This window comes from Arachis stenosperma, chromosome 9 (genome assembly GCF_014773155.1).
Source record: "Arachis stenosperma cultivar V10309 chromosome 9, arast.V10309.gnm1.PFL2, whole genome shotgun sequence".
In the NCBI taxonomy this organism is placed as follows: Eukaryota; Viridiplantae; Streptophyta; class Magnoliopsida; order Fabales; family Fabaceae; genus Arachis; species Arachis stenosperma.
Genome location: NC_080385.1, coordinates 163,328,048 through 163,353,378, shown reverse-complemented (window position 1 = coordinate 163,353,378; position 25,331 = coordinate 163,328,048). Strand labels below are relative to the sequence as shown.

Genomic DNA, 25,331 nt, shown 5'->3' with positions numbered 1-25,331 from the left:
CATATTTCATATTTTATAAAATTATTTTATAAAAGTCAACTCAGTAAATAAATATTAAAAAAAATTAAATTATTGCAAAAAATATTTAATATATATAAAAGTAATTGACATCGTGGCTCTTTGTTGTTGTTTAGTACGTAGCTCTTCATGAATTTGTAGGAAACATATATTTACTATCAGCGTAAATCGTCATATTTATTGTGCATTTGAAAGTTGCGAATAAATTGTTATAGACTAATAATAAGGGTTAATTTTTGTACATAAATCGTCTTCTTTCAATATATTTTAGATGTAAAATATATAAATTATTACATTCTGTTGTGATAATTTATGTTGATATTGAAAGTTCAGTATCCTAAAATGATTTATGTGTATTTTTTTAGAACACTTCAAAACATAAAATTATCTTAAAATATATCAATTAACATATTCAAAATATACTGTCTTAGAATGATTTATATAATATTAGAAGCAGGAGATTCACATTTTTAAAATTAGTATAAGAAATCCGGTAATATTAATCACTCTTTATTTTATTAAAATAAAAAAACCTAAGTTTTACAATTAAAAAGAATAAAAAAAATCAACAATTATAAAGAAATATTTTAAACCAGTTTCACTTGTAAGAGAAAAAAGATCAGAAGAAAGACAACATGGAGAATAATTATGACTGTTCCTTATAATTATTAGTTGTTTACTTTTTATTCATGAATTTAATTTTGCTTACTAGTGGCTTGCAATGTCTGAATGCCTTAATGCATGGAGAGAATATCCAGAAAAGACGATGAAAGTACTCCGTAAACTCATCAACCTACTCACCAACGCGTACCGGAAAAGTCTTCAAAATGGCCACAGTTTTATCCATCGTGGCCTACACTCCAAGGATCCAACGGGGCAACTCGACATATGACTCTTCCCAATTTCTATAAATCTGTGCTACTACCTTCTGTTTTGCCATCCACACCTTCCTATAACTAGGCCTGAATCCATAGGTTGCCTCAGTCGCTTCTTGCAACACCTTTATCTTAACCGCTGCATCAGTTCTAACCAACAAAAAGATCCTCGAACAAATGACGTGGTGATCAAGCTGCCAGTGGTCGCTCGAAATCGAAGTGGCCAAGCAAGTGTGAGTCTCGTTGTACCTTCCAACCTCCCAATTAGCCTTGCACTGCCGAAGTGTGATGCGAATCATTGCATCTCCCATGATACTTAAGATGATCCAACTCCAAAACCCAATACTGTATCCCACGACGGATGCTATAATCCTTAACACTCAACAGAGCTTCCTCCTTAGTCGAAAAAGATTGGCCAATCTGAAATTTTCCCGCAAGATTTCTCTCGTGTAATCATTGGCCCCCGAAGGTGAGATCAATGTCCGATTGCTGACCGACTGCTTCCAAGTTCAACGTCGAAAAATGTGGCGGTTGTTGATGGGACCCCGAATTGGATGGCCTTTGACGTGCTGGCGGGTTCCTAGGAGTATCCTTGTCACTGTCCCCCAATATGTGATCTGGCTCGTCATCCGAATCATCGTTTCGCATCACTTTTTCAACATGATCCAGCTCACTATCACCTAAAAGACCAGGAATCAAACCCGCTGGCTCAGCTAACCCTGTTGGAACAAATGGAGGTTCACCTAACAGACAGCCACATGCAACGACCAGCATTGAGGTAGAAGCATTCCCCCACCATCGTCGACTAAGGATTCGACGCTGATGCCTCGAAACTGTTGACACCATCTTCCAACTTGGCATACAGCTCGTGTATTCTCACCTCCAGAAAACTGCGTCAACAATGAAACAAAACCTGCATGTCTTCGTCCGACCCTATCACAAATGTTTCATACTGCACACCAGTTGACACAACCGCAATCGAAATCTTGTAGAACAACTTTTTCACCAACTTGACCCCACACAACTCTAACTTCTGCAATATACTTGTCTGTAGCTCCGACAAAGTATTTGTTTACCGGATAAAAACACTCACCGATTCTTTATCCGTGAACTTCACACCATGCCTTTTACTTTTTTTTAATTACTTTATCAGAGCAGTGGACTAGGACCAAAAAACTCTCCTCCCTATCTATTTGTAAATGTGCAAAAATGACTATCTACCATCACACCACTCACTCTAGGTTGGTATATATAGTGAAACTTGGTGCATACATAAAATGCTGGACTCCATCCACGGTTTACACATATTTTCGATCTTTAAAGAAACCGTGGAACCACTATCGCGGTTTCTGGCCAAATGAGCTTTGAACGTAAATCGTGAAATCTCAGCAACAGTTTTCGTGTATTTAGAAATCATAGGACTCTCTATCAGCAGTTTATATAGTTTTTTAAAAAATTGTATTTTTGTATCCAAACTGCAAAAGTTATATTTCTGTCATTTTGGAATCCAAATGTTTTATATTAGTAATTTGTCCCTTTTTTTTATATATAATGTCAGCAATTTAGTAGAGACACTTGGCATCATGATAGGGCAACATGTGTCATTGCTAGATTGGGCCATGTCAATTGTCAGCAGACAACTCAGTGAGAAGATGATATCAACAGAAGTATCGGTCAACTATATGAGTTGGGGCAATGCGCAATATAGCAAATTGCGTTGGAGGAGGCAGGCACATATTGAACCTAATGAACAAGGACTTGATGGTTTGTTGGCACGGATTGAACAATTGAGGTCACGCTTGGGAGATTATCAATGGAGAGAAATGTAGCAGACTTTAAGAGACACGTGGACTCGCATTCGATGGCAGTTGCCAGTAGGATTTAATTTGGTTCGTTGAACTCGAAAGGAGAAGAGTAGAACGATGGTGTTTTTATCGGCGAAGCAGCAAAAGAATTCAATGAAGATATCATAATTCTCATACCATATTATAATATAAGAATAAATTTAAGGAGAAAATGCACAATTAAATTAAATAAAAATTTAAATTACACAATTTTATTAAATTAAAAATTGTTATTTGAATTTTTTAAAAATATATTTGTATGTAATTCAAATGAGTTTTGTTTGAATTAGACAAATTAACACCAATTTAATTTAGATCAATTTAAATTAATACTACTACATAAAAATATATTTTTTAAAAGATTCATATAACGTTTTTTAATTTAATAAAATTGTGTAATTTGAGCTTTCATTTAGTTTAATTATACATTTTATCCTATTCAAAAGGTTAAAAAATATTAGTTAACTTTACTATAGTTACACTAGTAATATCTTTAAAAATAATATTTAGTTCTATTTAAAAAAAGGTTCTCCTTATATATATTAGAGTAACATTATATAATCAATAAATTTTTTTTGCTAATAATTAATCAATTTAAATTATAAAATTTTAAATTTTAAATTTTAAAATTTAAATTTTAATAATATAAAAATAAAATATTCATCTAAAATATTGATTAATATTGATAAAATTATAACCAAATTAAATTGATCTAGTAATTAGTTCATTAATAAATTAGTCTTTATTGATAAACTCTTAAATATAATTCATGACGAATTAGTCATTAATTTATTTTTCTAAAAAATTCAATAAAATTAAAATAAAATATTGATAAAATTATTTGTTTTTTTTTTATATTTTTCTATGTTATCTTCTTGTGGGCTAGTCTAAATTTCTAATCTATACTTTTGTCTCAAGTGTTGTTCATAATGTCTCCACCTACCAAGAGAAATAATTGTTAACGGAGAAACAACTATGCATGGAACTAGATGACGAATCCGAATTAGATAATGCGAGGCATCGATCTGTTTTTTTCTTTTTTTTTTTTTCCATGAGGTACATGAATTATGATTTATGAGTTAGAAACTAGAATAGCTAGGTTCTGTTTGAAAAATTTTAAAAAAAAATTTGTGAGTTGTTGATTTATGAAAAATAATAGTATTTATGTTTGGTATAATTTTTTAAATTAAATTATAGTTTTTTAAGAAATTATTTAGGAGTTTATAAAAAAGTTAAAAAAAATAATTTTTCTCATAATATTATTATTTTTTATCATATTTCTATAAAATAAGTATTTTTAAAACTAAAAATTCAAATATAAAATAACTTATTTATAAATTATTTTTAATATAATTATTTATTATTTAAGCTATTTTTTTATAAAAAATTTAATTAAACTGTTTATTTAAAGTGGACTTAATACTACAAGTAGTTTGAAAATAAATATAAGATTTGTATTACATATATATATGTTTTTTACGGTAAAATTAATTGTCTAACACACATATAAATACATAGGCTTAGGAGTTAAGATGCAGTTATAAACGAAAATTAATATATATCATTTTTATATTTATTTTTTATTTAATAATTCACATTTTTTAATGCGGTAACTTCTCCTAAATTAAAGTAATGAGTTATGCCAAATATTTTACCATCAAAGTAGAAGGTTAAATTCAAATCATTGTCACCTGTCAGTATCTATCCTAATACCTATTCACAGATATTCATTTTAAAAAATATTATTTATATATTAAAATTAACTATTAAAATTAGTTATTAATATATTTATATATAAATTTTAATTTATTTTTAATATATATTTATATTTTAACATATATTAATATATTAATAACTATTTTTAGTGCCTAACATGATAATTCATGTTCGTCACCAAAATGTGTAACCATTGAATATGGTACTGTTCATACCCTGGCCCAATGTTAAGAGCCCAGGTCCAACCAAAAGGCCTGATCCAATAGATTAAGCCTAGCAAAGCACCGACCTCCACTTAAGAAGTTGGTGTCAACCACGACTTAGCATGAAGAAGTCGGTTATGAGATTAGCTGGCAGATAAACACTCATTCAAATGAGTAACCGCCCCTAAAATCTCTCTAACCACTTCATAAAGCCATATCTTAACCTCCCTAAGATAATGGGACGGTTAATATCCTAAAGATACGGCACTACTCCAACGGTGGTTATTGGCTCACCACTATAAGTACACTAACACGCCTCAGGTATCTCTAAGCCCAATACTCTCTAGACCTGCTCACACTCTTGCTAACTTAGGTATCGGAGTGTCTTTGCAGGTACCACCCCCCATTCACTCACGCGCGCAAGTCGGACGGAGCCTCCCGAGTTGCAGATACATCCGGAGATCTCCTCCTTCATACACTTGGGCCGTCAAACGTCATCCATCTTATTAATCTCCGGTTACCCACCGTAACATTGGCGCCGTTGCCGGGGACCCGAGAGATCATCCATCGATGGCGGATAGATCCCACGAAGAAGTCCATGCGGAAACGGATTCCGAAGAAGAGAATCTGAACGCAGGAAACGACAATGTGGATTTAACCCTCCACCAAGAAGTTAATGATCAGCATAGAGAGGGCACCTCCGGGGTAAAAAACCCGAAGGCAAATCCCTCAGACGAGCGAGAATCGGAAAAAGGTGGACCATCCCACGTAACTGAACTAATGGGGTTAGTCCACAGTCGCTTAGAACAATTGGAGCAAGAGCGGGAGAAGCAGAAAGAAACTGAAAGGTACCTCAAAGAGGAGATGGAACGGCGAAAAGAGTTAGAAAGAAAACTCTTACAGCTAGAATCCTCCCTCAAGGGTCATAACTCCCGCGACGACCAAGAAGATCAATTCCCAGGTGGAGAGGATCCCTTCAGCGAGGACATAATGAGGGCAAAAGTTCCGAGAAACTTTAAAAGCCCTGATATGGACCTCTATGATGGGACCACAGACCCAAAGCATCATCTAAGCAACTTCAAAAGTCGGATGTATCTAGCCGATGCCTCCGACGCTACGAGATGCAAAGCTTTCCCGACCACTTTATCGAAAGCGGCCATGAAGTGGTTCGACAGCCTCCCACCAAGATCAATCACCAGCTTTGAAGACCTCTCAAGGAAGTTTTTGATGAGGTTTTCAATTCAGAAAGATAAAGTGAAACATGCACCGAGCCTCCTGGGAATAAAACAGGAGGCCGGAGAGTCTTTACGAGCCTATATGGAAAGGTTCAATAAAGCATGTTTGGAGATCCAAGACCTGCCCACAGAGGCAGTCATAATGGGGCTAGTCAATGGGCTCAGAGAAGTTCTCTTCTCACAGTCCATATCTAAAAGACACCCCGTTTCCCTAAGTGATGTACAAGAAAGGGCCGAAAAGTACATCAACATGGAAGAGAATGCGAAATTAAGAGACCTGAGTTGGCGACCTGGACCCCTTCCCTCATCTAAGGAAAGGGAAAGGGAAGTCAAGAAGAAGGAAGAACTCGGTCTCGAGAGGCCCAGAAAATATCACTCTTATACTCCTCTCAAAACTTCTATAGTGGATGTGTACAGAGAGATTTGCCACACTGAAAGGCTGCCACCCCCTAGACCCATTAAAAACAAAAAAGGGGGAAGCCGCAGCGACTACTGCGAGTACCATAAAATATATGGTCACTCCACCAACGATTGTTACGACCTCAAAAATGTGATAGAAAAGCTGGCTAGAGAAGGTCGGCTTGATAGATATCTCATGGAAAGGTCGGATACTCACGGGAAAAGAAAGCGAGATGATATGGATAGAAGAGATCCACCACCGCAGACTCCAGAGAGACATATTCATATGATCTCGGGAGGATTTGCGGGAGGGGGCCTCACTAAATCCTCTCGCAAAAGACATCTCAAAAGAGTCTATCAAGTCGAGGAAGAGACACCCGACTTCCCCACTATCTCGTTCACAAAAGAAGATGGGCAAGGGATAATTCCCGGGCATGACGATCCCGTGGTGATAACTATGATCCTAGCCAACGCCCATCTCCACAGAACCCTAGTAGACCAAGAAAGCTCGGCGGACATCCTTTTCAAGCCCGCCTTCGACAAGCTAGGGTTAGATGAAAAAGAGTTGAGAGCCTACCCCGACATCTTATATGGATTAGGGGATACGCCAATAAAACCGCTGGGATTCTTACCCCTTCACACCACTTTTGGAAGAGGGGAAAAATCAAGGACTCTGAGCATAGACTTCATAGTCATTAATGAAGGGTCAGCCTATAATGCCCTAATCGGCAGGACTACCCTTAATCACCTCGGAGCAGTGGTATCCACTCCCCATCTTTGCATGAAATTCCCGACTTCAGCGGGAATAGCAACGGTAAGGGGAGACCAAAAATTGGCGAGAAAATGCTACAATGAAAGCCTAAATCTGAGAGGAAAGGGCAAAGAAGTCCACACCATAGAGCTCGGCGGCACAAGGGCCAGAGAAGAGCTGCGACCACAACCGAGAGGAAAAACCGAGGAGATACAGGTCGGTAAAGAGGAAGGAAAAAACACTTACATAGGAGCCAACCTAGGGGAAACCCTAAAACAAAGGTTGACTGAACTACTAAGAGAAAATTCCGACCTCTTCGCCTGGAAGGCCTCCGACATGCCTGGGATTGACCCCGAGCTCATGTCCCACAGACTCTCAATTTACCCGGGGTCCCGACCTGTACAGCAAAGAAGACGCAAGCTCGGCCCAGAACGATCCCTAATAGTAGAAGAGCAAGTGCAGGCGCTCTTGGAAGCCGGCTTTATTAGAGAAGTCAAATACCCAACGTGGCTAGCCAATGTAGTGCTAGTCAAAAAACAAAATGGTAAATGGAGAATGTGCGTCGACTATACCGACTTGAATAAAGCATGTCCTAAGGACCCTTATCCCCTGCCGAGTATTGATACCCTGGTGGACTCCAGCTCGGGGTATCAATACTTATCATTCATGGACGCCTACTCGGGATACAACCAAATCCCGATGTACGAGCCCGACCAAGAGAAAACATCTTTCATCACACCAAGGGCAAACTATTGCTATGTGGTCATGCCATTCGGATTAAAGAATGCAGGAGCCACATACCAACGGTTGATGAATAAAGTGTTTTCCCCCCACCTAGGGAGCTTGATGGAAGTATACGTCGACGACATGCTAGTAAAGACCAAGGAAGAAGTCGACCTCTTGACCGACCTCTCACAAGTCTTTGACACCATAAGGTTGCATGGGATGAGACTAAATCCCGCAAAATGCGCCTTCGCAGTCGAGGCAGGAAAGTTTCTAGGGTTTATGCTAACACAGAGGGGGATTGAGGCCAATCCCGATAAATGCAGAGCCATCCTAGAAATGAAAAGCCCGACTTGTTTGAGAGAGGTTCAACAGCTCAATGGCCGGCTTGCAGCCCTCTCCAGATTCTTGGCAGGATCGGCACTAAAATCCCTACCATTATTCCCTTTATTAAGGAAAGGGTGCCAATTCGAATGGACTCCGGAATGCGAGGAGGCGTTCCAAGAGTTCAAAAGGTTCTTAAGCCAACCTCCTATCTTAACCAGACCAATACCGGGAAAAGACCTTGTCCTATACCTATCCGTAGCAAACAGGGCTGTCTCATCAGCCCTGATCAGAGAAGACGAGGTCGGACAACACCTGGTCTATTTCATCAGTAAGGTCCTGCAAGGCCCTGAACTAAGGTACCACAAACTAGAAAAGTTTGTCTACTCCTTAGTAATAGCCTCACGAAGGTTACGACCTTACTTCCAGGCTCATACAATAAGAGTCCGCACAAACCAGCCCATGAAGCAAATCCTCCAAAAGACGGATGTTGCAGGGAGAATGGTTCAATGGGCAATAGAACTCTCCGAGTTCGATCTGAGATATGAAACTCGGACAGCAATTAAAGCCCAATGCCTCGCCGACTTCATTGCAGAATACGCAGGAGATCAAGAGGAAAAGCCGACTACATGGGAACTTTATGTAGACGGATCCTCCAACAAGACAGGGAGCGGCGCAGGCATAATATTAGTAGATGAAAAAGGAACCCAGATAGAGGTTTCCTTAAAATTTGAATTTCCGGCTTCAAACAATCAGGCAGAATATGAAGCCTTGATCGCCGGGTTAAAGCTAGCAGAAGAAATTGGTGCTACAAAGATAATGATCTACAGCGACTCACAGGTGGTGACCTCCCAAATAAGCGGGGAGTATCAGGCAAAGGACCCCAATATGAAGAGGTACTTGGAAAAAACCTTGGAGCACCTTGGGCGTTTCGCGGAAACCGAGGTCAAACACATAACTCGGGACCTAAATAGTAGAGCAGACGCCCTCTCCAAATTAGCAAGTACCAAACCAGGAGGAAACAACAGAAGCCTGATTCAAGAAACTCTCCAAGAGCCCTCAGTTGCAAAAACAGAAGATAAGCAGGAGGTACTTGAGGTAGTCGGTCTAAATCTCGGATGGATGAACCCCTTAGTCGAATACCTGAAGTTCGACATCCTCCCTAAAGAGGAAAAAGAAGCCAAAAAGATCCGAAGGGAAGCACAACACTACACTTTGGTGAGAAATGTCCTTTACAGAAGAGGGATATCAACGCCATTGCTAAAGTGCGTACCGACCTCGAGAACCACCGAGGTGTTGGAGGAAGTACATAGCGGGATCTGCGGAAACCATCTCGGAGCAAGGTCGCTCGCCAGGAAAATAATCCGAGCAGGATTTTATTGGCCGACCTTGCAAAAAGATGCCACGGACTTTGTGAAAAAGTGCCAACCATGTCAGATGCATGCAAATTTCCACGTAGCTCCACCTGAAGAGCTTATCAGTATCACTTCTCCCTGGCCCTTTGCAAAATGGGGGATGGATTTGTTAGGTCCTTTTCCCCAAGCACCAGGACAAGTCAAATACTTGATCGTGGGAATAGATTACTTCACAAAGTGGATAGAAGCAGAACCGTTAGCCACCATCACCGCTCAAAGAAGTCGCAGGTTCCTCTACAAAAACATCATCACAAGGTATGGAATACCCTATTCCATCACTACAGACAACGGAACCCAATTTACCGATGCCACCTTCAGGAATCTAGTAGCCAGTCTGAAAATCAAGCACCAGTTCACCTCGGTAGAACACCCACAAGCCAATGGGCAAGCCGAGGCAGCTAACAAGGTCATACTGGCAGGATTAAAGAAGAGACTACAGGAAGCAAAGGGAGCCTGGGCTGAAGAGCTCCCTCAAGTGTTATGGGCTTATAGGACAACTCCTCAACAGGAGAAACACCCTTCCGACTAGTTTATGGCGTAGAAGCCATGATTCCAATAGAAGTCAATGAGCAAAGCCCAAGGGTAATTCTCCACGACGAGGTCGGAAATGTACGAGGACACAAAGAGGAGCTCGACTTGCTCCCCGAAGTCCGTGAAAGTGCCCAGATAAGAGAAGCGGCGTTGAAGCAAAGAATGACTACAAGGTACAACAAAAAAGTCATTCGAAGAACATTCGCCCCCGATGATTTGATCTTAATAAGGAACGACATTGGAGTCAACAAATCGGGAGAAGGAAAGCTCGCCGCAAATTGGAAGGGACCATACAAAATCAATGAAGTTTTAGGAAAAGGTTATTATAAAGTAACCGACCTAAGTGGAACTGAGCTACCAAGGTCGTGGCATGCTTGTAATATGAAAAGGTACTACAGTTAAAAGCGAACTCTACTCCCTGATGTACTCTTTTCCCAACTTCATGATTTTTTCCCAAAAAAGGGTTTTTTCTGGAGAAGGGTTTTTAACGAGGCATCATAGTAGAGACTAAGGGAAAATAGGCTATCAAGACCCTTAGTAGCGAAAGAAGGTACCTCCCCAATTAATAAAGATCTTTTTCATTCATAATATCTCTTATAAATATCCTTCTTTATTTTTCTAAGTCCTTCTACGAAACGCGCCGACTTAAGCTCGACAAAACGTGAAAATCCCATGAACCGACCTAGGTGGTCGTCAGGATAAAACGACGAGGTACAAGTCGGTGTAAAGAGGTTATATGAGTCGATCGTAAAAACTCGGAAGACAAATCCGACTCATAAGTCGGAACAACCTTCCGAGTAGGAAAGCTCGGAAATACACCGATCCTTAAATCGGAGCGTAGAACCGAGTAGAAGAAAAACGCATCGCAAAAGTAACCTAAGTCATGAAAACTCATCAAAAAGCAAAAGTTGAGTCCAAGGGATAACAAAAAGAGATAGCAAAACCTAGAAGGAAGTTTAAAGGATATCCCGAAAATCCTTAAAACGAAAGACAAACAAACAAAAGGTTTTTTAGAAAGAGATCAAAAGGATTTTCGAAATATCGAAATTAGAAAGCATACACGCACAAGGTAACTCAAAACCCTTATCCAAAAAAGGGGCATTCACTTTTGTTTAAAAACCCTTATCCAAAAAAGGGAACAGATCAGAATATTTTGTTTACGGCCTTAAAAGGCCAAAAGGAAATTGTTCACACAAACACCAACAAGGAATAAAGTTTAAAAAAGGGGGACTCACAGGCCGAGCCCCCATATAGCCATAAAAAACAAAGTTATCTTTTCAAAGGAGTAGAGGAATCATCACCGCCAGACTCAGGAGGGGCGCCGCCAGGACCAGTCGGAGGAACGAAGGAAGAAGTCGGAGCATCTTTAGAATGAGGAGGAGACTCAATAATCCTCTGCCCCCGAGTCTTCAAATCTGACTCGGAAACAACCTCGGGGACAGGAGGATCCACGATAGCACCATCGATGACGACTTTATCAGGATATAAAGGAGAAAGGTCCAAGTCGGGAGCGATGACTCTGACTTGTTCCAAGAAAATTCTCCAAGACTCCTCGGCACCATCGGCAATAGAGTCCTCCAACTCGGCGTATGCGTTCCGAGAATTCAGCAAGTCCTTCCTGACAGCCACAATATCTTGAAATAAACTGTGGTAGCTGTCTTGTGCCGTCTTCCTCAAATTCGCCTCCAAAGTACATTGAGCCCGCAGCTTACCCTCCTCCTCCTTAAGGTGATCCCTCTCCTTCCTCAACTTATCTCTCTCCTCCTTCAACTCCTTCTCATGTTTTTCAAAAATAAGAAGCCTCCCCTCCAACTCCTCAACCCTCGAGGATGCCCCCAAGGAGCTGAGGGGAGTCTTCTAAAAAATATCCAAAAGTTTGCCACAAACACCCGCTGCCCTAAAACTCTCCTCGGCCATGGTGGTAAGGTGGTTTCGAACAGAAACATCATCCATACTTATAAAAGGATAGATGTTCTTTCGGATGAATGCCAGAGCATCCGCCTTAACCCCACCATCAAAAGAAGAAGAGCCAGACTCTGAAGTCTTACGCTTCTTCTTCTCTGGCTCAGAGAGAATTTGGGCAGAAGGGGGTGGTCGAGACAAACTTGAAGAAGAAATGACAATGGGTTGAGAGGGAGTGCCAGTATTCTTAGGAGGAGGAGGAGGAGGAGGAGGAGAGGCGATCGCCCTGGCACCACCCGACCTAGCTCGGGACTTCGCCTTAGCCTCCTGGACCCTTTGGTAAGCCTCCTGAGCATTCTTCTTTGCCATATCTACAAAGAAAAACAACCAACAGTTATAAGTCGGCAACATTCAAGTCGGTAGAAACAACTCGGAAATTAGAAATGCATGCACTACCTAATTGAGATTGAACAAAGGTCGGCGTTCCCTGAAGGATTTTTCTGGTATCCAAGTATGGGGCCCTCCCCCACGCTTCTCGGAAAAACCCCACAATGGCCGCCTCCACCTCGTCCAGATCATCTAGACCATACTTCTCGCGAGGGGAGGCCGCCAACCAATAAAGGGGAAAGCGAGGGGAGGAGTGCTCATCCAGGAAAAAGGGGTGATGACCCTCTACAGCTTGTACTTTGAAAAAATAGGTTTTTGAAGTTATGAAAAGATTCGTCAAAAAGGGTGAAAATCCTCCGACCTTGTATGGCTCGGAAGGATACCCACTGCTGTTTGTTGTTTAGCCCACTAAAGGGCTTAGTCATGTGAAAGAGAAAGAAGAAAATCCTCAAGGAGGTCGAAAAGTCCAGAGCGTGGCTAATAAACTGATAGACCTTCAAAAAACCCCAAGAATTGGGGTGAAGTTGAGTAGGGGCAACTCTACAGTGGTGCAAAACAGATATCTCGAAATCAGAAAAAGGAAGAAAAACACCCAAACGGGTGATCATACAATCATACATGAAGAAAAAATGAGGGGCCGCCTCATTAACTCTCCCAAAACAGACCCGGTCTTCAGGACCCGGGATTATCAGTTCATATTTTGGCTCATCCTCCTCCGAAGTACAGAGCCGGTGATGAGTACGGAGATGAGTGATAAACTCAGCGTCGACCAGGGGTTCCTCCCCAAGGACAGTGTCATCAACCCACAAAGAAAGAACATCTACGGAAGCCATTTTTTATATATAAAAGAAAAGTGGCAGAAACCTACAAAAGGAAAAAAGAAAAGGAAAAATCAAAAAACACGGCCCCTAAAGAGGAGAGACACAAAGCTAGAATCTACAGGCCAACCTATCCACTCACAATGCAAAACATGCAAACATAAGGCATGACATGGAAGGAATAAAACTAACCTTTATCCAAGAAATGAAGGTTGGAGAGAGCGGAAATCTTCGAACACAAGAATGCAAGCACGAGCAAGAAAATAAGAAGTTTGAAAGATTGCAGAAACGGAAAAACGAAAGAGAGGGAAAGTATTTATAAATAGGCTAAGGGGCATAATGGTAAAAACGAGGCAGTCATTAATGAGACTGCACCGTTACCAAAGCCCTCGATCCCTAAATGATCCCTCAACGGACACGACGCTTGAATTGACGTAACTGTCAGAAACAAAAGGACGCGAAAATCACGTCGGTTTTAAAAACCCGTGAAGGTCGGCTACGAACCCGAGTTAAATACTTGAACCCAAGCCTTCAAAGGATCTTGGGCTCAAGTAGGGGCACTGTTCATACCCTGGCCCAATGTTAAGGGCCCAGGTCCAACCAAAAGGCCTGATCCAATAGATTAAGCCTAGCAAAGCACCGACCTCCACTTAAGAAGTCGGTGTCAACCACGACTTAGCATGAAGAAGTCGGTTATGAGATTAGCTGGCAGATAAACACTCATTCAAATGAGTAACCGCCCCTAAAATCTCTCTAACCACTTCATAAAGCCATATCTTAACCTCCCTAAGATAATGGGACGGTTAATATCCTAAAGATACGGCACTACTCCAACGGTGGTTATTGGCTCACCACTATAAGTACACTGACACGCCTCAGGTATCTCTAAGCCCAATACTCTCTAGACCTGCTCACACTCTTGCTAACTTAGGCATCGGAGTGTCTTTGCAGGTACCACCCCCCATTCACTCACGCGCGCAAGTCGGACGGAGCCTCCCGAGTTGCAGATACATCCGGAGATCTCCTCCTTCATACACTTGGGCCGTCAAACGTCATCCATCTTATTAATCTCCGGTTACCCACCGTAACAGGTACCAAAAGAATCGGTTTCTTTTGTTATATTTTTAAATATTTCCAAAATTACTCGGACTACTAATCTATTTGTAATAATTATATGGCGTGTGCTATGATGACTATTATTTATGTTGATTATAATAGCTATACAATTTTGACAATATTTAAGATGATTTTTTTCTATTTCAAAATATTTTTTAATGTAACGAAACAAAAGTAAAAAGTAAGTCACCAAAAAAAAAACAAAAGTAAAAAGTAAATATTTTTATGCGTTACTAAATTTTTATCGGAAATGATCTATTGTAGTATTACTAAAGTTGTATCTAATCCAAAATGCCATCCAGATACCTTCTCAATCGTCCACTTTATCTTAGCTTTCCACGTTATAGGTAGTGCCATGTGCATTGATCGACACTGTGTCGTACAACGACCATATTAAATTAGTAGTACTATACATAATAAATTATGAGAAAACAACATTGATTGTTTTTTTGAGAAAATAAAAAATAGATTTTTTGATCTTTTAATTTAAAGATATTTAATTTTTAATAATTTAAAAATATATTTTAATTTTTAATTTTCTTAAAATTTTGACATATTAATTTTTTTGTTCACTTGAGTCTAATAAATTTAACGAAAAAATTAAATATGACTTCTCTTATACTAGTTTAGTTGATATACAAATGCACATATTAAAAAAAAAATTTTAATAGGACAAATTAAATATAAAAATTAATATATTTATAATTTGAGAAAATTAAAGACTTAAAATATATTTTTAAATTTTCAAGAATATAAATATTTGGATCAAAAATAAAAAACTTATTTATTCTTTTCTTTTTTTTCGACAAAAGAAGAATTAAATCTAAGATTTAACTAATTTTGTCTTAAGATACATTTTAAAAATATAATAATAAAATAATTTTAATGCTTTCACGACAAAAGAAGGATTAAATGTAATTGTTTGAATATAATTAGGATCAATTAGGATCAATTGGAATTATTTAATATATCTGAATATTTATTATAGAAAATTACGTTTTTATTATTATGATTCTCTTAGTACTTATAAATACTTTTTTATATTGTATCATTTTAAACAACTTGAACAAATAACTTAAATACACTCAATAATATATCATTCTTTCTCTAGTTAAATCTCTTGTTTCTAACAGTAATAGTAATAGATAAACAAGTTACAATTACAAAGATGAAACAATTAATGGTCATCCTCGAGTGAGGGCTCATTAAAACTACCTCCAAAAAATCCAATTATTGATGATATTATTAGCGAGGTCTACACGAGTTGAATAAATTCAGATTTAAGAGAGAATGTATTAAATTATCATTTCACTTTATCCGTAATAACAATACAGAAGTTTGGTATACCATAAATTGAGTTTAAGTTGTTTTGAATGATGACTTTTTTTGTTGGAAAAAAATTGAATTCTAATATTTATAGATAAATCAACCAATTGAATTGATGAGTTATTTTTCTATTTTGTCATAGGTCAAAGAAAAAAGATACACTAGCAACTTTAGGAGTTTCTTTTAGACTTTTCGCCTGTTCAAAACTCTTTTTTTATGGTTCTTTTTTCTAATAAAAAAACTCATCATTTAAATTAACTTGGACTGAATTTATAGATTATCAGACTTTTTTATTATTATCATTTGAAATGGTAGTTTAATAAAATGAAAAGGAAATAAAAACTACCCTGATAAAATTTTATCGGTTTTGATAGAAGTATTTGTGAATAAATCTGAATCAGTCTAGTTCAATTAAATTAAATTAGATCGATTTAGATAGTTAGATATTCGATTAAAAATTAAATTTAAAAATTTTAAAAATAAAAAAATTTAAAGGAGCATATTTTTTAAAAATATAAATATTATTATAAATATTAAATTAAATAAATAAATTATTTTTATAATTAAGTTTTATTAATTATCTTTAGGCATATTTTTTAATTTACATTATTTATTTGTTTAATTTTAATTTCAGCATCTTCTTTATTTTTTAACTTAATTAATTTAGCTGTCAAAAATAATTGTATAATGTAACATTACTCTTACACGAGATAACTTTAGAATATTTTCTATCTAGCTTTCCTCGTATTATATATTGCTAAAATTGTATCTAAACCAAATGCTGTCCAGATACCATGACATTCATTAACTTTATTTTTCGGGGTTGCTTCTAGCTACTATTTTCAAAATTGAATTTCTTTGATATGTCCATAATTCCATAGTAAACTAATCAGTAAGATATTTAAAATATTATATATTAATATAATAGTTAGGTATATTTTATATTAATTTTATATTTATTTAGTTTTATATTTGATTATCCTTTTTCTTTAATTTTGTCTATATCTCAAATTCTCGCCGTAATTTCAATATTTTTGGAAGGGTAAAAAACCATATTAAGCCAATTGAGTGGAAAAATTACGTAGATATGCCAAAGCAAAAATCGTTTCAGCAATAAGCCAGACCGCATTTTTATATAATTCGAACCAGCTTGGTTCGAACTCAAAATGGTAGTAATTCGAACCAGGGTGGTTCGAATTACAGGTTAAAATTTCAACGTAATTCGAACCAAGGTGGTTCGAACTCCAATCCCACGTAATTCGAACTAGGCTAGTTCGAACTACTAAGTTTGCAATGCATATAATTCGAACCAAGCTGGTTCGAATTACCCTTGGAGAGATCCTTCGTAATTCGAACCAAGCTGGTTCGAATTACCCTTGATTCGGCTATATAAGGAGTTCGAATCACCCTCATTCGAACTCTTATTCCTCCCCCCTACCCCACAAAATCTTAGAGAAAACGACCGAGATTCTCTCCGAATAATAGCTGAACGGAATACTGTGCTCATGGGGGACGATCCGGCACGGTTATATCGCTTGGACGGAGTCGCTCATATAGCCGGGGTCATCGACGAGGAGGTTAGTACGGAAATATTTTTTATTGTAGAGGCATTTGTGCCTTAGTGGTTTTGCATGTGGGTTAGATGGTGGTTTATGTTAGTGGTTTATGTAGGTGGTTTATGCTAGTGGTTTAAGTTAGTGGTTTCTGTTGGTGGTTTATGTTGGTGGTTTATGTTAGTGGTTTATGTTAGTGGTTTATGTTAGTGGTTTATGCTAGTGGTTTATGTAGGTGGTTTATGCTAGTGGTTTTAGTTGGTGGTTTCAGTTGGTGGTTTATGTTGGTGGTTTATGTTAGTGGTTTATGTTAGTGGTTTATGCTAGTTGTTTTACCGTAGCTCTTTTACGTAAACCGGTTTAGTTAAGCTGTTTCTCGTTAGGCTGGTTTGTTTTTGCGGTTTAGTTGTGTGGTCTATGGATTTGTTTTCCAGTTGGTTATCTTTCATTTAATGTTATGCGGTCTTATTTAGCAGCATGGTATGTTGATGATTTATCGTGCTGCTTATGGTTGTGGTTGGATTTTAAGCCTGTTCTCACTGTGCGTTTCATTTTGTGAGCAGCCCCAGCGATGCATTAGGAGCATGCGGCGGCAGCAGGGCATGCGACTTGATGACAGATACGTTCCGTACTTGCAGATGGCAGGTCTATACCATCTTGCAAGGCTGAACGACCGATGGTTCCGGCTAGACGAGGCCCTTGTCAGTGCTTTCGTAAAGCGATGGCGTCCAGAGACGCACACGTTCCATATGCCGTTCGGAGAGTGCACCATCACACTCCAGGACGTGGCATACCAGCTGGGTTTGCCAGTGGACGGCCGTTACGTGAGCGGGTGCTTGTCCGAGTTCCATATGTACATCGAGGGTGGCCGTCCAGCCTGGGTCTGGTTCCAGGAGTTGCTCGGAGTTATACCTCCTCCCAGCCAGATTCAGAAGTACGCAGTGAACTGCAGCTGGTTTCAGGAGACCTTCGGGGAGTGCCCTGAGGATGCTGATGATGAGACTGTGCGCCGTTATGCCCGTGCGTACATCATGATGTTGTTGGGCACGCAGCTTTTTGCGGACAAGTCCGGGAACCAGATTCACATCAGATGGCTCCCGTACGTAGCTAGGCTGGAGGAGCTGGGTACCTACAGCTGGGGTTCTGCCGCACTGGCTTGGTTGTACCGGTGCATGTGCCGAGTGGCGAACAGACATGTTGTCAAGTTAGCGGGCCCGCTTCAGCTGCTCCAGTCTTGGATCTTTTGGCGCTTTCCTCGTTTTAGGCCTGCAGGATATGAGGAGTTGAGCTGGCCATTGGCATCCAGGTACTATACTATGCCTTCTCTATTTCAATTTGACATACATAACTGCGTAGTCATTAATATTTCTGTTCATGTAACAAATGTGTATGGTGCAGATGGTCAGGTTACAACCCTTCCGGGAGCGAGAAGGGTCCTAGAGTGCAGATGTGGAGGCTCTGGATAGACCGGTTACAGGATGGGGAGGTGAGTATGCTACTTAACAAGTATCCTTTTAGAATCTAGCATTTCTAGTTGTGTGATAAAGTTGCCCTGACAAGGGTGAGTTCCTTTTGCAGTTTCTATGGATGCCGTATACTACTCCGGACGTACTTTAGGTTGTGCATCCAGAGGTTTTGGAGCCTCGGCATATGGCGTTGTGGCGCTCTGTTACTGCGCTGATCTACTTTGCTGTGATAGAGTGGCATCAGATAGATCGTGTTCTTCCGCAGTTTGGTGGGGTTCAGCCCATTCCGCAGCCCGCCCTAAACATTGACTTTTTGATGTCCAAGGACGGTAGAGGCGGCGATCGATGGTTCCCGTCTACTTTGCGGAGGTGGCATCTCCTTTGGGACTCTCGTCAGGACTGTGTGCTGAGGTTCGACGTTGTAGGCGACCCCGGTCCTTCGCATGCGTTCCTTGACTGGTGGCGTCAGTATGGGAAGAGGTTCTTGTCTCCGGAGTCGCAGTTGGGGGATCCTAGAGCAGTTCCTATTCCATTAGAGGCCTCACAGCGGGGTCCGGGGCGAGTTCCTGACATGGATCGTCCTGAGGACGTGCCGGACAGGCGTAGGGTTGAGAGGAGGATGGGTGTGGGGACACGGAGGAGCCAGCGTGAGTGGAGGTGGCCTGACCTTGGTGTGCACGATGATTACGACGCCGGTCCCGCTAGAGGCGGAGGACGAGGCCGGCGAGGTAGGGCGAGGGGTCGTCCTGACCATCGGGACGACACCGACGATCAGCATCGGCCCGTTGGTGGGGGTGGTTCAGGGGCTGCTGCATCTGCTGGTACTACCACACACGATCATGGTCATGCAGGTGAGTGGTATGGTGCAGGGATGGGTGCCGGGGCTGACACAGGTGATGCTGTACTCGGATCAGGCCCTCTTGGAGATTACTTCGTTGGTGTGCCAGCCGATGACCAGCCTGAGCAGGGGGGGACACCTTGGCGCATCTCCGGATCACAGTGGTCAGACTTCATTGGGTCAGACACGCTTGTTGGGGACTTTGGGAGTCCACGCTTCCTCGACGAGATCAGCGCCATCATGCAGGGGGACGCGACTCCGCGCACTGGTGGTCAGACCTCGGGCACACAGGCCCCGTTAGATGTTGATCTGAATGAGCCTCCATCCTCATCCGCTGGTCACCAGTTCTGTCTCGGAGGTACTCCTCCATCCGCCTTCACCGCTGCATCACAGTCTGTCGCAGGGATTTCGGCGACACCCCTGCATGTTGCGCCACCAGCACAGCCTGCCCCACCGGATGACGAGGATGACATCGAGGATGAGGAGCCGTTGATCCGCCGAGGTCAGAGGGCACGGGTACCCCGTCGCTGTGGCACTGGGTCGCATCTGTTTAGATGATTCATGTTTCATGTATTTTTTTCTTTAAAGTTCAATCATGTATGATCGTGGTTTGTACTTTTTTTTCCATAGTTTGGACAGTTTCCAATATTTAATTTTTATGACTGAATAATATTTTATTTTAATTATTGTCTTTAAATAATACTTCTCCGCTAAGTTAACCCGAAAGAAGAGCATTTCAAACAAACAGGCATGTTAGAGTCTTTTCCGTCATCATATTTGAAACTCGGTGACAGTGTTATGTCTTGTCACCCATTTTTTCACTCCACCAATTTTGTTCATTTACTTTATTATGTTGTACTCTGTTCACCTATGTTTTTTTTTATTTCTCTTGTGGGACATTCACTTCGTAGGATCAACGAATCTTGAAACAGTTTAGTGATTATTTTTTTCTTATTAACTTGTGCATCCACGGAAAGTGTTGCATTATTCATAAACAATCAAACCGGTCTGGTTCGAACTATGATTGGTGACATAGGCCGGGTTGGCGACATAGGCCGCACCTCTTTGGCCGATTCGGATCTGCCTCGTCCATAGATAAACAGCTCAGTCAGTCTCACACTAATTCAAACCGGTCTGGTTCGACCTATGATTGGTGTAATTCGAACCAGCCCGGTTCGATTTACACGGAAACCCTTTCTCTCTATAATTCGAACCACCTTGGTTCGAATTACATTCATTCATAATTCGAACCAGGTTGGTTCGATTTATTAACAAATAAAATAACCTAATTCGAACCACCCTGGTTCGAATTACTACCATTTTGAGTTCGAACCAAGCTGGTTCGAATTATATAAAAATGCGGTCTGGCTTATTGCTGAAACGATTTTTGCTTTGGCGTATTTACGTTATTTTTTCACTCATTTGGCTTAATATGGTTTTTTACCCTTTTTGGAATTGTATTCATATACCATCTTTTTTTATTCTGTTGTTATTAATAATAAATTGTAAACTTAAAATGTTACTTGAATTTGAAAACATAGATATTAAATATATTTAAGATATTATATATTAATATAGTACTTAGAGATATTTTGTATTGATTTTATGTTTATTTATTTGATTTTATATTGATTTCACCATTAGGATTAGATTGTATTCTTAGATTATAAATAAACACCTCTCACTGTACATTCTTATTAATAGCATATGTTCATTAAATTTAGAATAACTTACATTAATAGATATTAAATTTAAAGAGAATCTAAATATGTTTGATTTGAATAAATTAAAAATAAATTTCTGAAATCATTTTAATTAAAATAAAATTAATTTAAATAATATTGTGATTAAGATAAATATATGTGATTAGGTATTAGGATAGTGACAAGTGACCTTGATTTAAATTTAGCATCAGTTTAGATTGACCTTAAAAAATACTTATTTTTTATTTTTTAAAAATTATTTTATATTTAGATAGATTTTTTTAAAAATTAATATTAAATTTTTTTTGTTTCTGTTTTTTTAAATAAAATATTATTGAATTTAAAATAAATAAATAATTTATTTTTTAATAAAAATATTTTTTTTAAAATATATCTAAATATATTTAAAACTTAATAAAAATATTTTATTTTTAGTAAAAATACTTTTTTTCGCTCCAATAACCCAATTCAAACCGAGACCTTGTGCTTGAAAATATTTGACATAACTTATTATTACTTTAATATAAGAGAAGTTACTGCATTAAAAAATGTGAATTTTTAAATAAAAATAAATATAAAAATGATAATAATATATGAATTTTCGTTTATAACTGCATCCTAACTCCTAAGCCTACGTATTAATATGTGTGTTAGACAATTAATTTTACCGTAAAAAACACCAATACATGTGATACAAATTTTTCTATATTTATTTTCAAACTACTTGTGGCATTTTAGGTTCGTTTGAAAAATTTTTAAAATTAATTTTTTGAATTTTTTATTTATAAAAAATAATAATATTAATATTTAATATAATTTTTAAAATTAAATTATAATTATTTAAATATTTATAAAAGAAAATGACTTTTTTATAATAATTTTTTTATCATATTTTTATTAGAATAAATATTTTTAAAATTAAAAATTAAATATAAAATAATTTATTTATAAATTATTTTTAATATAAATATTTATTATTTAAATTATTTTTTTAAATTAATTAAATTATTTACTCAAACTGCTCTAGGTATTCTAGCTTGATCTCTAGCTCATAAATCATAATTCATGTACGTCATGGAAAAAAAAAACACAGAGATCGATGCCTCGCCATTCCATGTGTAGTTGTTTCCCCGGTTAACAATTATTTCTCTTGGAAGTTAGAGCCATATATGACATTATTGATATATGGATAACACTTAGCTTTGAGAGTTGAGACAAAAGTATAGATTAAAAATTTAGAATAGCGGACAAGAAGATAACATAAAAAAATATTAATAATTTTATCAATATTTTAGATGAATATTTTATTTTTATATTATTAAAATTTAAAATTAAAAGTTTAAGATTTAAAATTTAGTAGTTTAAAATTGACTTGTTGTTAGTAAAAAAATAATTTTATTGATTATATAATATTACTCTAATATATATAAGGAGAACTTTTTTTTTAAATAGAACTAAGTATTATTTTTAAAGATATTATTAGTTTAACTGATATATTATTTAACCTTTCGAATAAGTTACACTAATATATATTAACTTAAAGAGAATCTAAATATGTTTGATTTGAGGAGTAAACTAAAAATAAATTTCTGAAATCAATTTAGTTAAACTAAAATAAAATTAATTTAAATAATATTGTTATGATTAAAAAGAATATAATATAACAAAACAGGAACTTAGTGTGGTGGATTACCTTTTTCTCTTTCTCTTCCATTTAGTAGTATATTTTTATTAATAAATATAAGTAAAATCATAATACTAATTTCAAGATATAAATGAAAGATAATTTGAAAAAATAATGGAATAATAGTCCTATATTGAAAGTATAAATAGGCATAAGCCTCAAACCATTCTTCACACACTCATCTAATTAATCATCACCATGGCTGCTATCTCCAAGAAAATCCTCCCTCTTCTTTCCATAGCAACCATCTTCCTCTTGCTCCTAAACAAAGCCCACTCACTAGATTCCCTTTCCTTCAGCTACAACAACTTTGAACAAGACGATGAAAGAAACCTAATCTTGCAAGGTGATGCAAAGTTTTCAGCAAGCAAGGGAATCCAACTCACCAAGGTAGACGATAACGGAACCCCTGCAAAGAGCACCGTGGGTCGAGTCTTGCACTCCACCCAGGTTCGCCTCTGGGAGAAGAGCACCAACCGGCTCTCAAACTTCCAAGCACAGTTCAGCTTCGTCATCAACTCGCCCATTGACAATGGTGCCGATGGCATAGCCTTCTTCATCGCCGCACCGGATAGCGAAATTCCAAACAACTCGGCCGGAGGGACCTTAGGGCTCTTTGACCCTCAAACTGCCCAGAACCCTTCGGCCAACCAAGTTCTCGCCGTTGAATTCGACACCTTCTATGCTCAAGACTCCAATGGTTGGGACCCCAATTACCAACACATCGGAATTGATGTCAACTCTATTAAATCCGCTGCAACCACCAAGTGGGAGAGGAGAAATGGCCAAACCCTAAATGTTCTCGTAACTTATGATGCTAACTCTAAAAACCTACAAGTGACAGCTAGCTACCCTGATGGTCAAAGTTATCAGTTATCTCATAAGGTTGACTTGAGGGACCATCTTCCAGAATGGGGTAGGGTTGGATTCTCAGCTGCTTCGGGACAACAATACCAATCTCATGAACTTCAATCTTGGTCCTTCACCTCAACCTTATTGTACACTTCACCTCACTACCTTAAACTTGGACGCTCCATGATATGATATGGAACAATAATGGTTTCTATATCACAAATCTAGCTTTCATGCATGTAAGATATGGAAATAACATGACAAGTATTGTCCACGGTCTAAGTTTCTATTTCGTAATGTTAAAGCCACGCGCGTCAACTTTCTTTTGTATGAATAATGTATGAGTTTGTTATCCTCTTCTTATTACAAGTGTTGTCAACTTTACATTATTACTTTTGTTATCGCCTTCTAGAGTATCCATTTTGCATATGTTTCACTTTCACCCCCACACATAAACTCACATACACCATTTATCATGGTAACAAACAGGGTTAATATTGCTGGATATATAATGTCTTTACCGATCTAACTTAAATTTTCAAATAAGTGATTTCATAATATAATATCAGAAAAATATCTATGACAAACAAATTTAGGGTGCATTGTTGTTTTCAAAGACCTATCAAATTGGATTGGCCTTGGTACCTTTTGCTTCTTGGTGTCGCCAAATCAATACATAAATTTGGAATATCCCCTTGGTCTCTATTATATTTTTGCCAGCACCATTTCTTTGTGAAACATGTACGGATATAGACAATAAGCCATATAATAAGCCAAAGAGTAGTGGGCTTTCGATCTTTTAGCTAGATTTGGTAAATTTTAACTTTTCAATCCCGTTATGTTACTAACAACATTTCTCTCAACTTCTATTAACTTTTATTTGTAACTGTATTTTATAGAAGTGTCTTCGTGAATGTGTTTAATAAAAATATTTTTTATTGTTATGTTTAATAAAAGTGTCTTTATATATATATTTTTTAGATATGTCTCTTTATATATGTGTTTAAAATATAATAATTAATTATTATTGATAATAAATTGGCAAATAATATGTTAGTATCCTATACTTTTCTTTAACTTTTAAAAATACTTTATTAAAGTTGGTTTTCTAACGGTATTTTTTTTAATTATGACCACAATATTTGATAAATCAAAATAAAAGTAATTTATTTAATAAGCTTAATTAAGTTAAAAAAATGTGTTTGAAGAAATTGTTGAAATAAAACACAAACAGAATTACTAAAACAAGATAAAATACTAGAATGAGATGTACAAAAATCGTAAAATGGAATGTCAAAATAGAAGATAGATAGAATTATATTGAAATGGAACGAACTACTGAAACGAAATACAGATAAAACTATTGAAACAGGAAGACAAATAGAATTATTGAAAATCAAAATAAAACATAGATAAAACTACTAAAATGAAATGCAGATGAAATTATCAAAATAAAGCGCCAGAAAAATATATTGCAAATAGAATTACAAGAACTTAAGTGCAAACGGAAAAATTAAAAAAATATATATAAATAATACTCTCATATATAAAAGAGTTTGGGCATTGAAAAAAATAATTAAAAAATACTACAACTCTGATATCGTGAATATTAAAAAAAAATTATTAAAGAACATATTTTTAATTAAAATTGT

The 25,331-nt window shown here is 37.6% G+C and overlaps 1 protein-coding gene across 1 annotated transcript; it reads left to right on the top strand.

Annotated features, from left to right (window-relative positions):
• Positions 1 to 22,990: 22,990 nt before the first annotated feature.
• Positions 22,991 to 24,092, top strand: LOC130951023 (alpha-methyl-mannoside-specific lectin-like). Its single transcript, XM_057879637.1, has one exon. The coding sequence runs from the start codon at positions 23,026 to 23,028 to the stop codon at positions 23,869 to 23,871; it is 846 nt and encodes a 281-aa protein (XP_057735620.1). The 5' UTR covers positions 22,991 to 23,025; the 3' UTR covers positions 23,872 to 24,092.
• Positions 24,093 to 25,331: the final 1,239 nt, after the last annotated feature.

Excerpts from the sequence above, each read along its gene's own strand:
- LOC130951023 (XM_057879637.1), top strand. The coding sequence starts at position 23,026 with ATGGCTGCTATCTCCAAGAAAATCCTCCCTCTTCTTTCCATAGCAACC.